This window comes from Oryzias melastigma, linkage group LG15, assembly GCF_002922805.2.
Source record: "Oryzias melastigma strain HK-1 linkage group LG15, ASM292280v2, whole genome shotgun sequence".
NCBI lineage: Eukaryota > Metazoa > Chordata > Actinopteri > Beloniformes > Adrianichthyidae > Oryzias > Oryzias melastigma.
Window position 1 is genome coordinate 15,149,205 of NC_050526.1, and position 16,606 is coordinate 15,165,810.

The 16,606-nt window shown below is 45.2% G+C and overlaps 1 protein-coding gene and 2 long non-coding RNA genes across 4 annotated transcripts in view; 2 read left to right on the forward strand and 1 right to left on the reverse strand.

Moving 5' to 3' along the window:
- LOC112161902 (sprouty-related, EVH1 domain-containing protein 2) overlaps positions 1-11,464 on the forward strand; it is a 30,560-nt gene extending 19,096 nt beyond the window's left edge. Inside the window, exons 5-6 of the mRNA XM_024297440.2 lie at positions 7,063-7,221; positions 9,704-11,464. Of these exons, the coding sequence (XP_024153208.1) occupies positions 7,063-7,221; positions 9,704-10,495 (951 nt within the window). The 3' untranslated portion in view covers positions 10,496-11,464. The remainder of the gene's footprint in view (positions 1-7,062; positions 7,222-9,703) is intronic.
- A 326-nt stretch (positions 11,465-11,790) lies between these two features.
- Positions 11,791-13,031, reverse strand: LOC112161903. The gene is made up of 2 exons (XR_002921970.2): positions 12,817-13,031; positions 11,791-12,018 (listed from the first exon to the last, which is right to left on the reverse strand). It is a non-coding gene; the product is annotated as an uncharacterized LOC112161903 (long non-coding RNA).
- On the forward strand, positions 12,290-13,436 carry LOC112161904. Of its 2 annotated transcripts, XR_004949194.1 has the most exons (3): positions 12,290-12,363; positions 12,834-12,913; positions 13,031-13,436. It is a non-coding gene; the product is annotated as an uncharacterized LOC112161904 (long non-coding RNA). The 2 variants fall into 2 exon arrangements; XR_004949193.1 differs by lacking the exon at positions 12,290-12,363 and having other exon boundaries at positions 12,669-12,913.
- The last annotated feature ends 3,170 nt before the right edge of the window (positions 13,437-16,606 follow it).

Consider the following 16,606-nt stretch of genomic DNA (forward strand, 5'->3'; position numbering starts at 1 on the left):
ATCCATCCATCCATCCATCCATACATCCATCCATACATCCATCCATCCATCATCCATCCATCCATCATCCATTCATCCATAATCCATCCATGATCCATCCATTCATCCATCCATCCATCCATTCATCCATCATCCATCCAACCATTATTCCATCCATCCATCATCCATCCATCCATCCATCCATCCATCCATCCATTCATCCATCATCCATTATGTGTTATTGTGGAGCACAGAAACTCTTCAGCTGAGATTCTATCCTTTATGGATCTATGACCTTTGACCTGAAGAGTGGACTCCATGAGTCTCTGTGAGGGGTTTTCTCTCTGGATCTTGTAGTTTATCGCCTCTTTACGTGTCTGTGGTGTTTTGTTGGAGGTGGAGTTTTTATTTCAGGTTCATTTTTGTGAATAAACCTCAATTTTCACCGGTTCTCCTGGATTTGGGTTTTGGGTTCATATTTTCTGTTTTATTTCAGATGCATTTATGAACGTTCAGCACAGAAACATTTTGGGTTCTTTTTTCTTGTTGTAGTTGAACCTAGAGCAGTGTCTGTTGTTTACAGCGTAGCGCTAGCAGAGATAAGTGTCTGTGCTGATCTCATCCCACCATCAGAGTCTTTATAAACTTTATAAAGCCTTTCAGTGCTCTGCCTCCTGCTTCCATCAGATTTAACGTCTCTCCTGTGTTTTCAACCACACGCCTCTACAGCGCCGCCCTCAGGCCGGATCTGAGCGGGAAATTCACTCATTAAAGTGACACTAGAATCATCATTGATACGGCCCCTAAAGCTCTTTCTCCAGAACTAAAGTTAGCTTCGTCAGTGATGATGAGCCGCTGTCATGTAGAGCGGCTGCAGAAGATGAAGAGTGTTTGTGTGCGCGGGCCTCTCCACCTTAAGTTAGCATGAAGAGCCTCGCTGTAATGCGACACCAGAGCCGGCAGGCAGGGTCACAAGGTCACTTCCTGTATCCCACCAACTTCCACTCCCTGTGCGACCTTTCCTCCCCCCACACACACACACGTACACCCCCCCGCACACACGCCGCCGCAGCAGCTGTTTCCCAGCTTAGCTCAGGGCGGCTGATTTACGAGAGGAAGTGCCTCGTGGTTCATCTTTGACTGGAGCTGTCTGCCAGGGCCAAGACTAATAGGTGCTCTGCTGGGAGTGTACAGCCACCACAGAGACGCACACAAGCACATGAGGGGGGGCGGGGTGGAGACTGCGCCGGGGGGCGGAGCCATCCTTAAAACAGGGCTGCCAAAAAGCTTTCCGGGGCAACGAATCCAGAACCGCTGGCTCTGAAACCTGCATGTAGTACGAGCAACAGAAACCAAATGTTTCTGCTCAGAGTAAAGAAGTAATCAACCAGCTGAAGAAGAGCTGGTTTTAGGTCACATATACTCATGAAGATAAATCTGTTTTTGGTGTTTGAGCCTCTTCAGGAACGACCAGCTAATGAGCATTTCTACAGATAGGATTGATAATCCGTAAATAACGGCGTTATTCAGCCGCAGCGTTTAAACCACCAGCAGGACTCAGTCCCAGTCCGCTCGCTGGTGAGAACGCTCTACACGCCGCCCTCAGTCAGAACTACACACCCTGGAGGGGTTGGACAGATCTGTGACAGACGGTGGTTCCTGTGAAGGCTCGGTGATGCCGAGCTGCTTCTTGCAGCAAGCGAGGTGTGAGTTCTTGTCCTGTAAAGATAGCGGACTGATGCTGGAAAACGGCGACCAACCGGACCGGAACCTTCACACTTCCTGCTCTTCTGAACTTGATGTTCTTTTACTGATTGAAACAAACATTCTTGGGGTCTATCAACGGATAAGGTGAATTCTAGCACATTTTACTGTTTAATGTTGTGAAATCGTTCATATTTTGTGAGAACCTCAACCTCCAGGTTTCCCTGGACACCTCTGAGAGTTCTGAAGTCAGAGAAGTTCTTGTAATAATGATCAACTTTGTAATAAACTTGTTTTTTAAACGATTCACCCTTTTTGAAATAAAGCACCAACCAAAAGAACCAAGTTTCAAGTGCTGCATTAGCGTTATTTGTCAGGCGTGACCTCACACCCTCAGTCTAGCACCGACCAAACAAGCGACAGCAGGGAGGGGGTGGAGTCATGGTTTGGGCTGGTCAGCCCCCTTATGTCTCGTTTCCAATGAGCGGCTTGGACCAGACCGGTCCCCTCTTGGCCGCTTTAGAATGGTTGGCGTTGGACCATCAAAGCGCATGCGGTGTAGACCGATGACGGAGCTGCGTGTCAAAACGGTGCGACTACAGCGACAGAGAAGCTGCATCAGCTGACTTAGGAATGGACAGAAAATGAAAGAGATAACCGCGTGTCTCCGGTCCCCAACTCCCGGGAATAAACGGGAATACTTAATGTAAATAGTTTATTATTCTTTGCAAGAAGATTGGGGGGGGCGAAAAGAATACAGACAAAACTTTGAGTTTGGATTCGGGGAAGTTCTGGTCGGACGCTTCCTGTTGCCATAAAACCTCTCCCCCAATCAATGGGTCAGACTGAGTGACGACAGAAGCTCCGCCCTCACGGGTCCATTCCATTTTTCTATGGACCTAAGACCAGCAGGGGCCCAGAAATGGTACCAGTCGGTCCTGCTTAACGGGTCTGGACCGCTCACTGCAAACAAGACTTTAGTCCCTGAAGGTGTGAAAATGACCTCTGAGAAGTAGGAGGAGTTTCTGACTGACCACTAAAAGAGGAACCGTGCTTTCTGTAACCAAACCATCTTCATCATGATGGTGCTGCTGGAAAACCTCTGTCTGATTCCTGCTCTGTTCAAATGGAACTTGACTTCTGGTTTTGATGGAATAGTCTTAGATTTCAGTAAATATGACAGACTCAAATAATGACCATTTCCAGTTCTTTAGAATTGATCAGTTGTGGAACTCTGTTGTAATAATGTGGAACATTTGAAGGTTTTTATTTTAGAACATCATCCTGTTATCTTAAGGAGGTTTGTTCAGTAACATTTGATATAAACTCTAATGGTTGGTGACTTAAACATGATGTTTGATGCTTGCATTGAGGATTTAAAATAATCATAGAGAAATATCATTTGCAGAATCGTTTGGGACGCTCTCTAAAGCTGCGTTCACACACCGAACGTGATTCCGGTGACAGGAGCTTCAACTGATGATGTGAAGTCAAGGACAGACTCTTTGAGAACTCCTGCGGCGGGTTTTGAGAGTCTGGCGCGGCGGTCTAAAAGCAGCCCGTTTGGGGCGTCGCAGTACAATGTTTTCCAGAGTTCAAACATCTGAACTTTGGCAAAGAATTCACGCCACATCAACCAATCAGGGACTCAGCTTTGACCTGTGTTGTGGTGATGACGTCATCAGTGGGTGGAGTAGAAAACCAACATGGAGGAAACACGATTGTTTTGCTCCTGAACTTTATGATGTATTTGAATCAAGACAATAATAAAAAGGTCCTCAAACTGTTGGGACAGCAAGTTGTCAAAAAGGGTCACAGGGAGACAGAAGTACCGCTGAAAGCGCCATCATTCAGATGCTTCTGTGAAGCTCTTCGTACCAGAGAGTCTCTGGATGATGTCATGAACCAGACATGGAGATGGGATTGCCCATGAGTCCCTAGAACTCTTCAAACTAAATGAACCTTCCATGGTTTCCATGTGGCACTGAAACTAAAAACTATTAACAGTAGCTCCTCCCAAATGCGTCAGAAGTGTCAAGTTTGTGAATACATTTAAGACGAGCGACGAGCAGCGAATTTCACTGACCTCAAAAAGGTAGAAGAGGCAATTTTGAGGCCTATGTTGCGTTCAGCGTGAACGTAGCATAAGTGACTTCAAACATGAACTTAAGTCTTTGTCTAATAACCATCTAGACCAAATCTGTGCTGCTGAACCTCTAAGATCAGTGGAGTAGATAGACGGTACCTCAGTGCTTGACTGATGTGGTCTGGGTTTAGTTGAGTCTTGAAAGGACAAATGTTTGTTTGGTCCTCGCCGTTGAGTCTGAAGCTCATGCGCCTCCTCTGAACTATTGACACTACCTTGAGACGCAGGAACATTGTTGTTCTCTCCTGCGCCGGTCAGTCTTTTGAAATGTGGCGGCAGCAGAGTTTCAAAGCGGGACCGGTTGTAGAAAAAAGGAAACATACAGTCTGATTTACTGCCGTTTCATGGTGGGAGGGGCCCACACCTCCCTCACTTATTGCTCATTCACCAAACCCAAACATCACTCCGCCTCTCTCTGCACGTCTATTTTGGCTTCTTCACAGTGGGGGTGGGGGGCTGCAGAAGCCATTCTGGGCTCGTCCCGAGAGAGAGCCGGGCCGGCTGAAGGATGAATCCTCTGGAGGTCCACTCGGCCGTGTTTGTGTCCGAGAATCCCCTGAAATCTCCGCCGGCCTCGGACCGATCGAAAGAAGAGACGAAATCCAGAGCTGGTCGTTCTGTTGAACTCATGCAGCCGTGGAGGCCTGACTGGTTTTGTACCCCCCCACCAGTAATAGTTTCTCTGGAGGGGGGGTGACCTGAAGGCTGTATGTTGTTATTTTTGGCTTTCTGCTCTGAAGGTTTTGTAAGAAAGCGTGGCCGTGTCCATGTGGGGAGCAGACCTCAGAGATCACACAGACTAGATCACACTGACTAGATCACACTGACTAGATCACACTGACTAGATCACACTGACTAGATCACACTGACTAGATCACACTGACTAGATCACACAGACTAGATCACACAGACTAGATCACACAGACTAGATCACACTGACTAGATCACACAGACTAGATCACACTGACTAGATCTATTGGAGGAAGCCGGCCCTTCTGAAGCTTTAAGGATCCAACTTTCCATCTGTCTTTGACAGCAGGTTCCAGTTTGATCCCTGAATTCCTGAAAACACGTCCGCTCTGCCGACGACTATTTCTGAATAAACTCATTGACTGTCTAACCCAGGAGTGAGCAAACCTTTTGACTTGTTCAAATTATTCAAACAAAACAGAACTGCAGAATAACTTTCTGCACCTGAACACAGGTCAGTTCATGTATGGTGCGCCATCTATGGGGAAACACCACAATTACAGGGAAAAAACAAATTATCATTATAATTTATTCCCATTTGGTGGGCCAGATTAACTAGCTTAACGGGCCGCATTCGGCCCCCGGGCCGTAGTTTGCCCATCCCTGGTCGAACCTCATTCTGTGTTTTCAGATTTCTGTTAAATTTACTGAATGTTTCCACACAGTAACAAATAACAGATACTGGATGGGCGGCTGTGGTGTAGCGGTAGGGCAGTCGACTCCTGATTGGAAGATTGCGGGTTCAATTCCTGCCTTGCCTGCCCATGTGTTGAAGTGTCCTTTGGTAGGACACTGAACCCCACATTGCCTCTGGTGGACGGTTAACGCCGATGTTCAGCACCGGAGCCACCACCAGTGTGTGAAGTGCTGCCACAAACGATTATTTTAGTAGTCGACTAATCAGCGATTATTTTTTCCGATTTAGTCGATTAATCGGGTCATGCTTTATGTAAATGTAAAGCACACACCATCATTAGCTTTAAACTATCTACAAACTAGATATACAGCATTACCTTCAATAATGCTAGTGTGAATGCTATAAGCTGAATTTGGCTGCTGAAGATGCTAACATTGATAGCTAAAAATGCTGAAGCTGATTGCCTGCTAAAATTTTAGTTAAATGCCAAATTAGCCTAAAATACTGATAAAAGGCTAAGTTAGCCAAAAAAGCTAGCATGTAGCTGAAATAATAGGTAAACTCCAAATTAGCCTAAAAAAACCTTATTAAATGCCGAAACAGTCCAAAAAGCTATCAGAATACCATTATAACTTTCCACTTTACTACACTCTGACTTCATAGAAGATAAAGTAACGACCAATCCACTATTAAATCAGTCGTCGACTATTTTAATAGTGGATTGGTCGTTGAGTAATCGTCTCAGCCCTAGTATGAATGTGACTGTAAAGCGCTTTGGGCCTTCAAGGAAGGTAGAAAGTATACGCCCTACGCCACTGGACACATTAATGGACCAAACCTGACATTTGACCCTAGTGGACGTTTCCATGCCACGTCACAGCGGGACACGGGTACGTAGCGGTGTGGTACTAACTCACTGATGAATGCCCCACTCGACACACGTCGCTCAATAAACGTTCACATCACCAAAGGCATTTCTGTGACAAACTGAGATGGTGGAGACACGACATCATCAGAGGCTCCACCCACTTCACTCAATCACCGTACGGCTGTGTGATCAGTCTGTCCATGTGGGCCTGTCAAACATAAACGTTGTTTCTTAGGAAGAACATGACATAAGTCTGTAAACGTAAAGAAACGTCCTGGTCTCAGACGTGGTGGTCCTGCGTTACACACGGCTGGATTGATTTGATGTTCGTTGGTTCATGAATGCTGTTTCAGTCTAGAGCCTGTCTTGGGTTTATTGGAGGCTGTAGGTGTGAGTGTTGATCTGAGGTTTGTTTGTCTTCGTGTGTGGCCCTGAAATGATGGGATGAGCTCCACAAACCTCCTTGCCCCCACTCAGGAAGGGGGTGTAAGAAACTGGATCAACTCCACCTGCTGTAGAGAAACCTCCACTAACTGCTGGTGAAGGCTTCGGCACTACAGCTGCAGTTAGGAAAAGAAGGATAGTGTGATTGGAGTGGAGCCTCTGTCTCAGAGGACCAATGCTTTCGACTGGCATGTGGAGTGATGAAAAGGCAGAAGGAAGGGTTGTAAGTGGAGGATGTCTGGTTGAACAAAGGAAGTTTCTGTAGGAGGTAAAGAAAGTAACGTTTTAGTCTCTGAAGGACGTCAGACTGAAGCCAGAAAATCCCAGGAACGAGACAGAAACTTCTCTTGGAATGCCGATGCCATAAACCTTTGCACCCGTCAATCCGAAGCCGAGCTCGGCTGTTTTTCCAATCAGTGCGGAATCTTCCTGTTTTTGTTTGGCCCACGGCGGTGTCCTTGTATGCTGGCTGTTTGTTTGAGGGCTCCAATCAGAAAAGTTCAGGCCTCATCCTGTGTTTGTTTGCCCCCCCAGAACACCACAGACAGCTCCTCCAACTCCTCCCAGAAGCTGGACGGATCTCTGCAGCCGCTCGAGTCCTCGCCACTTCCGCAGAGACACAAGTGTGTGCCGAGACATCGCCATGACCCGCACGACCCCCATCCACTCATAGACCACTTCTACTTGGACCAGGTAGGAGGGAGGAGGAGCGGTGACATCACAAATACGAGGGAACAGAATCACCTGAGTAGTGATGCAGTGATAGACGACTCCAGGCCTCGAGGGCCGCAGTATCTACTTGATATCCAGACATCCACTCATGACTGATTACCTGGTTCAGGTGTGCCCTGCTGCTTAGAACATGCCAGAGCAGGTATGATGCAAAACATGCGGCCCTCGAGGCCTGGACTTGCCCATCCCTGACCTCCTAGATCAGAAGTGGGCAGCCTGCAGTTCGGGAGCCACATGTGGCTCGCTAAACTAGAATAAATGATATAAATAATCCTTTATAATGTTTCATGTTCCTCTAATTCTGGTGTCTCCTCATAGACGGTGCACCACTAACACACTGACCTGTTTAGGTGCAGAAAGTTAGTCTGCATACACGTGGAGTTGGACATTTGTGCGATTTCCAATTCAGACAGTCATTTTCCAATCACTCCACCACTACATGAACGCAGCATTTCTCTTGGTTTGCATTTGTCCCTGAGGGACATCAACCCATTGGTGCAGCTGAGCCGTAGCCTGACAACAAAAGTCACCTTTTGGAGATAAAAATTCCAAAATGTTTTGTTTTTATATCAATTTAAAGCATGTGGATTACCAAAAACACTGTCACATTTTAGAACCCTGTTTGTGTGTCAGAAACTTTGCCCTCTCCACCCTCAGCTATCACCAGTAATCTGGCGTGATTCTGCACAAACCCTTCCAAATGTTTCATTGGCTGATTGTAAGACGGAGATGCAGCATTTTTAATGATGGTAGCAGCTGCTGACCTGCGTGGTTCTTCGGATCGTACGATCTGCTGCTGTCCTCTGTAGTCAGCAGTGGAGTTACTGCGTCCACGTAACCCTTGTTATCCTAGCCATGTTGCATCATAAGTGGGGTCATCTGGACCCCACCACACGCCGCACAGAAGTTTTTTTTCATGGAATTTTTATCTTCACGGGTGTCTGTGGCAGACATGAAATCCTGTCCACCTTTGTCATGGGAGGGGTCATCTGGACCCCATAAGAGAGGACATGGGTTAACCTTTGGGCTTTCTTGTGGGGTCCAGATGACCCCAGTAACATCAACAGACCTGGGATAGCACAAGGGTTACGGTTGCTGGACCAGGGTCTTCATGGTTGCTGTAAACCTTCTGTCCATCGTCCGGATGACCAGAACGGGGTTTGATCAATTCATCAAAACCATCAACACCGGCGACACTTTTGACAGTCCGTAAATCTTAGACTGTCTATGCGGTCAATGTGGATCAGGATGGAGATGAGGGGCTCTCCACTGTTATTCACAAACAGGAAGTTTTACATAATGATGCAAAGGCGCTTTTTGACACGTCAGATTAGGCTGCTTTGGTCCACGTCGGAAATCCTCAACAGTTGAAGAGTTATTGTAGCTGAAAGACTGTTAACACCAGAACTGAAGCTCCAGTGCAAAAGAGTTAACCACCAGCTCCAGTTTATCAGCTGCACAAATCAGGAAAACCAGCAGGAGGGAAGACTGAGCAACCCGAGTCTGGAATATCCAACATCCGTTCTCTGGATGCTGAAACGAACTAGGGCTGGGATGATAACATCAATTCATCAATTTGAATCCATTTAAGCTTAACAGATCAATAATCGATTCATAAAAATATTAATCGATTTAGCACATAAAGCTAAAGTCTGCTAGCTTGATGCTAACATATAATGGAATTTCCCATAGGATGGCTAATGCTAACGCTTGGTCGACCTAAACAAACATTCTGACTAAATGAACATCTTTGTATGAATATTCCAAATATTTTTTTAAAGTATCCATTTGTGGTCTAAAACATCATTTTTTGCTCGTTCTTCTTCTGGAATAAGGTGTTCTGCTATAGCGCGATCGCCACCTAGTGGCCAAACGGAAACGAGGAGCAGAACAATGTTCACAATGTTAATGATCTAAACACTAAGATCAGATTAATATAAATACATTCAAAACATATATAGAGATTATTAATGTATTTCTAAACAAAAGTGTCTAAAAGTGTAAACTCAAAACTGAATTGAATTGAAAGGATCAAAATATTCTAAAAAAAATTGGAATCAAATCGATTCTGGAACTTTATCGATCCCCAGCCCTAAAACAAACACTAGAACCTTCTTTTCTTGTCCCAGATCAGCAGATCTGACCATTTTTCTACATGCTATAACACCATGTCATCAGGAGACTTAAATAGTGCAGAAAAAGTCAATCAGTGACATTTTCTTGGAAGGAGACTGAATTATTATTGGATTTTTTCAAATGATTGCACTAAAGAGTCTCTAACTCCTGACAATCCACAGACTCCAGTTTCCTTCAGATCAGCAGAAGTTGGACTGAAGCTGCAGTGGTTCATATTCTCTGGTTGCTCTCCCAAAGGCTTCTGGGAGTCCTCGGGTCCTGCATCACCACTAACCCGTGTTTGGTTCTACTTTGTCTCTCTGTCCAGCATTTGTCTCGGATTCCTCGCCACGTCAAGTTTGAAGACGAGGAAATCGTCCGCATCAACCCGCGGGAGCGCAGCTGGGAGCGCGGCATGGAGCGCGGCACGGAGCGTCCCTTTGGGCGCCAGTCAGACCGCCCCTGGCTGACCGGCTACGAGGACTACCGCCACGCCACCATGCGGGACAAATACATCCACACAGACGAGTCTGAGCCCTACGTCCACTTCGACAAGACGGACGCTCAGAAACACGACTACATGTACCCGCTGGCTCCGGCCCTGTCGCCCTCGGACTCTGACGCCCCCCTGGGACCCTTCACCACGAAGGGCCCCGCCGGCTCCTGCCGCTCAGACTTCTCCGTGGTTTCCACGCAGCCCAGCTCCGTCTTGTTGAGCTCCCCCGCCTCGTTCAGTGCCTCAAAAGGATGTAAAGGTGGAGGCACGGAGCGCGCTCAGTGCGAGCACTGCGGGGAGTCCTTTTTCGTCTCCAACAACCGCAGAGGCCGGTGCCAGGACGCCCCGGACCCGGTGCGCGCCTGCATCCAGCGGATCAGCTGCATGTGGCTGGCAGACACCATGCTGTACCACTGCATGTCGGACCCCGAGGGGGACTACTCGGACCCCTGCTCCTGCGACGGCGGGGAGGGCGGCGGCGGCCGCGTGGGCACGCGCTGGCTGGCCCTGCTGGGCCTGTCGCTGGTGGCGCCCTGCCTTTGCCTCTACCCGCCTCTGCACGCCTGCCACCGCGCGGGGCTGGTGTGCGGCTGCTGCGGCGGGCGCCACAAAGCCATGAGCTGAGTCACAGACAGAGGCGGGCCGAGGGAAGGATGGGGGCTCACGCCGCCGGGCGGGAGGGACTGACGGCCGCTCGCTCTCTTGCCTTAGTTCTCTGGGTTTTCTACAAATTCCAGACACTGAAAGAAGCCAAAAAGAAAAAAGAAAAGATTTGGTGCATTTGTGAACCGCCTGGGAAGATAAGCTCCCCCTCACGGCAGACAGTTCTCTCCACGTGGCCATTTCATACTCTGTTTCTACCGAGAGCAGTCTTTCAGGGGGCCTTTTTATAGCTAACCTATATGTATCACATATGCAGGTACTTTATATTGATATATTTGTACACTGACTCAAAGAACTTGAATTGTTTCTTTGTCGTATTCTTCTATTCTTTATGTCTTTGTTTATATTTTTCCAGTTTCGGCCCCGTTCGGTTCAGCTCCAAAACAAACCCGACACTACACCTGTGTGTGTGTGTGTGAGTCTGTGTGTGGATGTGTGTGTGGATGCTGGCAGCCAGTGTGCTGCAGCCTCTAGTAAAGCCTGTGTATTTAGCTCCGCCCCTTCCACATCATAACTGAAAGAAGAGTGGTACTCGTCTTCTAATATTCCAAAGATTTGTGTTTTTTATCCTATTTATTGATCTCGATCGCAGCGTAAATCAGCCTCCCTATGACTCCAAACAGTGCCTAGAAACGAACCCGAACCCACAACCTAATGAGTCTCATCTGACTTGACAAACACTTGATCTCAAAGCTCTTGATTTTATGTTTTGATCCTTGCAGAACTGGTTTGCTGTCATGACAAAAACAACAACAATCAGCTGCCATGAAGGTTGGTGCCACATGCCTTAAAATGTGAACTGGCTCCAGCTTCACGTCTCTCTGAAGATGTCTGCTACCATGAAACGTAGGAGCACCGTTACAGCTCCAAGCAATCAAGCATCACCCCATGTTTGTTGGTTTTATAATAAAAAAACTTTGAAAAAGAGAACTTGAGTTTGCCTTCAATGGACGATCACTGCAGTAACAAACACAGACATCTGAAGGGGGGTCGTTGGGACAGTTCTACCCCCGATAAGAGAAGGAACGGCCTAAAAATCTGTTGGGTCAAAGTCTGGAAACATGAAATGAAGTTGAGGTTGATATGATGCTGGTTTATAGTTCTGAACCTTTACATAATCATGTCATGTTGACATTGACCTTCTACACCTCGCTGACGTGCACCTGTGCGCTCAGGTGTCAGTCCCCTCTATGACTGCAGCTGGAAAACTTCTGCAGTCGAGTCAAATTTAGCAAGAAAACATCGTTGACCAAAACTGAGAAGTGGGAGGGATTTTTAAAGCAGATATTGAGGTGAATTCCAATTACAGCTGCTTTACTCTGTCAGTAGTTTATATTTTCTATAAACCAAACTAGAGGTAAACATTTGTAACGAAGTACATCTGATCTATAATCAACAGGAAACAGTCGTGTTGTTGATCTTGCTAGCGTGGCGTTTGCTGCTACACTTTCAGACGCTTCATTCGGTTCTTCAGGTCGATGATCCTAAACATGTAAGAAAGAATAAAACGAGAGCCTCGAGTTTGAACACAATTTGAAACAGCAAATATCATTTCATCCATTTGCAGAAGTAAAAACATAAAACGGAAAATTTCACGACTAATTTTATTTTCTGATGATGAAAATGTGAATTATTCATAAAAATAAATGTACAGAAATGTTTCTGATAAATTCTTCAAACATGATGATTTTTGGTTTAGATTTAACAGCCTAGTTAGAATTGATGCTTTTTGCAGAGACTTCTGGGAAGTTTCCAGGCCCTGGATGTTGGAGTTCTACAATCGGACACCCCTACAGGATGGTGGACAACCAAATATAGAGCCCAGAACGGTGAGTCGTGAGGGAACCTGGAGACGACCCAGAAGAACCAAAATGCTGTCCGTCATGCAGGCTCAGAGAAAAGACGTCAAAACTCCCAAAGACGGGGATTCAAACCACTTTAGGAAAAGAATTAGAAGAAGTCATCAAACTGTGACTGTAATAGAACGACTGAATAGAGCAAAGTTCTACTTTTGAACTTTAATGTATTCAGCTTTAACTTTTATCAATGTGTCGTTGCAAAGACATTCAAAGACATGTTTAAAGCTGTTTAACTTCTCTGTAAATCTAGTTTATTTGATGTTTTTCAAGGTGTTTTAAGGATAACCCGACAGGTTTCATCCATTTAGAAATCAAAAAATAAAATAATACATGTCAATGTTTTCAATTGCAGACATTTTGCTAGCGTTAGCATGCTAATATGGTCTCAAAGCAGAACAATAAATCCAGCTTTACGTCTGTTACCTTGTTGTCTTCCAAAGACAGGCCGCCTGCTGCCAACAGGAATCTTCTGGACAGAAAATCAACAGTTCTACACAGAATGAGACGTGCTGTGATAAAGGTTGAGCACTTTTAGTTCCTTTTGGTCAAAATGGACCTTTTATGAGTTAGAAATTATTTGTTTTCAGTTTAGGTTCAAATGTTTCACCACAAACAGCTTTTTAAAGTTTCTCCTTAGTGTTTGGTTTTAGTTCCCTTCGGGTCGCGGAGTTTGAGTCCAAACTGCTTTTCAAACCGGGAAGTGACGGGAGAACAAAACGGTTTCTGAAGATGAACGTCAACCAACACGCCGTCCTGTTTGGAGAATCTGCAGAAAAATGGGTGAAATCCTCCAAACAAACCGTTTTTAGTGTTCTTCTGAGGAAACGTGCAGAAGGATGTCCTTTTTCTTTTCCTGGCCGTCTCCGTTTCAGACTTCCTGTCCCACGCCGTGCATCCTCTGAGCGGCTCCTTGATCGGAGCGACCGGGATCATCCCAAACCCGTCCTCAGTGATGCTTGGAGACGGTCATCAGATCCAACAGATCTTTGCTCTCCGTTTGGTCTCACATGAACTCATGTCTTGATAAAATAAAAACTACTGAATGGGATTATTTTCTTCCATCTGGTATATTAACCTCTGTGAAAACATCAAGTATAACGCGTATGCTGTACATCTGTATGATCATTTTTTAACCTTCTAACATGTGGAATGGATGTAGTTCTAGTTTTTGAGAAGGAAAAATGAAGAACTTGGAGATGCTGAGAGCAGGTTTGAGAGAATCTACAGTGAAATGTGTCTTTCCTTCCACCTCCAAACTAAGAACAGTCAACGCGCTCGTGAGGTCAGTCAGGCTTTGATACGTCCTCATCCTGCTGGAGGAAACCAAAGACTGGAGCCACACATTCAACTCATTTTATGGAAATAAAAGAACAATATCTTCTATACTGCAGAAAATGAATTGTTTTTGACTGTTTAAAGTGAAGTTTATGGTACAAATTTGGCCCAAAATAAAAGAATATTTATGCATTTTGTTTGTTTGTTTATACCAGTTTAATAAAATATAAATTAATTTCTTTTTTATATTTTAGTTTGACTGTATCATGTGTTGTTTTGAGCTCCTCAAATGTAAATGTTTACATTCTATCAGCCCCAACCATGATACGACCACCACAACGTCACCAACAATTCACTCGATGTGACTCCTAAACAACAAACGTTTGTTTACACAACTCAAGAATCAGCTGATTCTGACGCGGAGAAAGGCAGGTTTCCTATTGGCTGTGCACCGTGCATCGTGTTACAAACATGTAACGGTGCAAAGACGCTTTTGTCTGATTCAGAATCCGCTTGAACACGTTAACAACATAAAGCTGTTAACGTGTTCAAGAAGCCCCAATCATGATACGACCACCACAACGACTAAAAAACATGTTAAAACCTGAAATGTTTTCTGTTTTCTTCAAAGTACAGATTGTTCAAACCTCAAAAGCAGAGACTTCTGTTCAGAAGGTTTCTGGTTCTGACCCAAACTTAAGGCGGTTCTGAAACAGATGATGGAGTTTTGTGTCCATAAATGATCAGCTAACCCAGGAGACTGCGACCTTCAACCCTTAGAGAACATCCGGGTCCATTTCTGACCACAAAATGAGACAAGTAAGACACTGATTTGTTTTTATGATAAAAATAAATGATGTTTATTTATCTTTTGGCAGAACAAACAGAATCTTAAAAAGAAATTACATTTTTTCATCATGAAATAGTGACTTCCTTTGAAAATAAGATACATAAGATCATCTTAATCCAGCAAGTAATTCTAAGAAATTAGAATTTGACCATTTCTGGTAAATCTGAGGCTGGAAAGTGGTCAATCTAAATGTAGATTATCAGATCTGTTTATGTGACCTTACAGTATTAGTCACATCATAAAATCCTTTTGTTTAGACGTAGAAAATCTGCTGCATCATTTCATCCACTCATGATCCTGGCTGTGCTAACCGACCTCAAAAGGACTTTCACGGGTAAACGGCTCTCAAAAATCTGTCAAAATGTTGCAGCAGGATTTTGGTAAACCAGGAAGCTTCAAATGCTTTAGGACTGTTGGTGCATTATGGGTAACGTAGTCAGGAGTCTCGTGGAGCGACAGTCCTACTGCTTGAGTCAGTTTACTTTCTTCTTTTTTTTAACTTTATTTACTTTTAATCTAATGTAACTTTTTAAAATGAAAAACTCTCCATGGAGGGAAAAGAGCCTCAGGTTGCAGACCCCTGAGATAACCGCTCAAACGTCTCTTTCTTTGTCTAAATATAGCAAAGTCAAACTCAGGATTCAGCTGGATGAAGAGACGGGAAGTCTGGATGGGAAAACTGCAGACGGAGAAGAGGATTTGGGAGAACATGTGATAGCCATCGAGGAGCTGTTCCGCTCGGATGTCTGTGGAAAAGCATGTGGGCGATAATGATGGAGCCGAGGAGAGGGGGTCCCCGAGGGCTTCTGGGGGCCTGCAAACAGCATCAGGATCCACATGTGCAAACATTTAAGAGATCTGCTGGAGTAATGGGGTCGGCGTGGCCCCTCTCCGGGCGCGCTCAGCCCCGCCGCTCGCTTCCCAGCGCTCTTTACGGGAAGGAGCGCCGCGCTGGAGCTTCCTCTGTGAGCTTAAACGAGTTTCTGCAGCGTCTCTGGAGGGAGATCCGACTTCCCCGTCTGACCCAGAGAGGACGGTCGCCTCGCCAAACCTCTGCTCCCCCCAGCATGTGGGGATCGTGAGCTGAAACTGAAGTTTGAGCTCTGAAACTTCACAGTGATGGGATCAGGGATGTTAAAAAAAGGATCAGTTTGAAACAGATTCTCCTGAACCGGTGGAGCCGTCTTTTCTCAGTTTATCTGAGATCCAGCGTTCTCAGCTTTGAGAGTCACATAATCCACTTAAAGGGCGATTGGAGCAAGATGGCGGTCCAAACAAAGGTCAGAGGTCACGTGTTTGTGCATGTGTAGCTGGTGGGGGGGCAGCGAGGATGTTCGGCTCATTCAGACTATGAATATAACCTCTCCAGGAGTCCTGAGTCTGTAGCTCCGCCTCCTCTCACCGTTACGGTCAATTTAGCTAATATTTTAACAACATGCTAACATTTTTGGCTAATTTGGCATCTACTGAGTTTTTTGGGTTGTTATGGAGTTAAGCTAGTATTTTAGCAACGTGTTAGCTTTTCTTTGGCTAATGTGGCATATACTGGGGTTTTTTTAAGCTAATTCTGAGTAAAGCTAATGTTTTAGCAACATTAGCTTTTTTGGTTAATTTGGCACCAAAGATTTTTTTTTACTTTTTTGGAGCTAAGCTAACATTTTAGTAAAACGCTCACATTTTTCGACTAATTTGGCATCTGAGATCTTGGGCTAATTCTAAGTTTGAACCTTCTACCCTTGTAAAAACATTTTTCAATTTTTCAAGAAATTCTTCAAATTCATTGTGAACTTTCTGCAACTTCAAGTCCTTTAGCAACTTTAGCATTATTCAGATAGCTTTAAGAATTACAGTAAATGTATTTAGTATCCTGCATCAGCATGTTAAGAGACTACATTCAGCAGAAGCATCCAGACCAGCATTCTCACAGGTAATCCAGTTTTTCTAGTTAATTTATTTTGTGGTGAAAGTTAATGGAGTTCTAAACTGACCAATCAGATGCATCGACAGAAGCAGGTGGTCTCACGATGAACCTTCAAAATGCTTGGGCCCACTATCAAGTGATGGGGTGTGGCCAACAAACTCACTCCT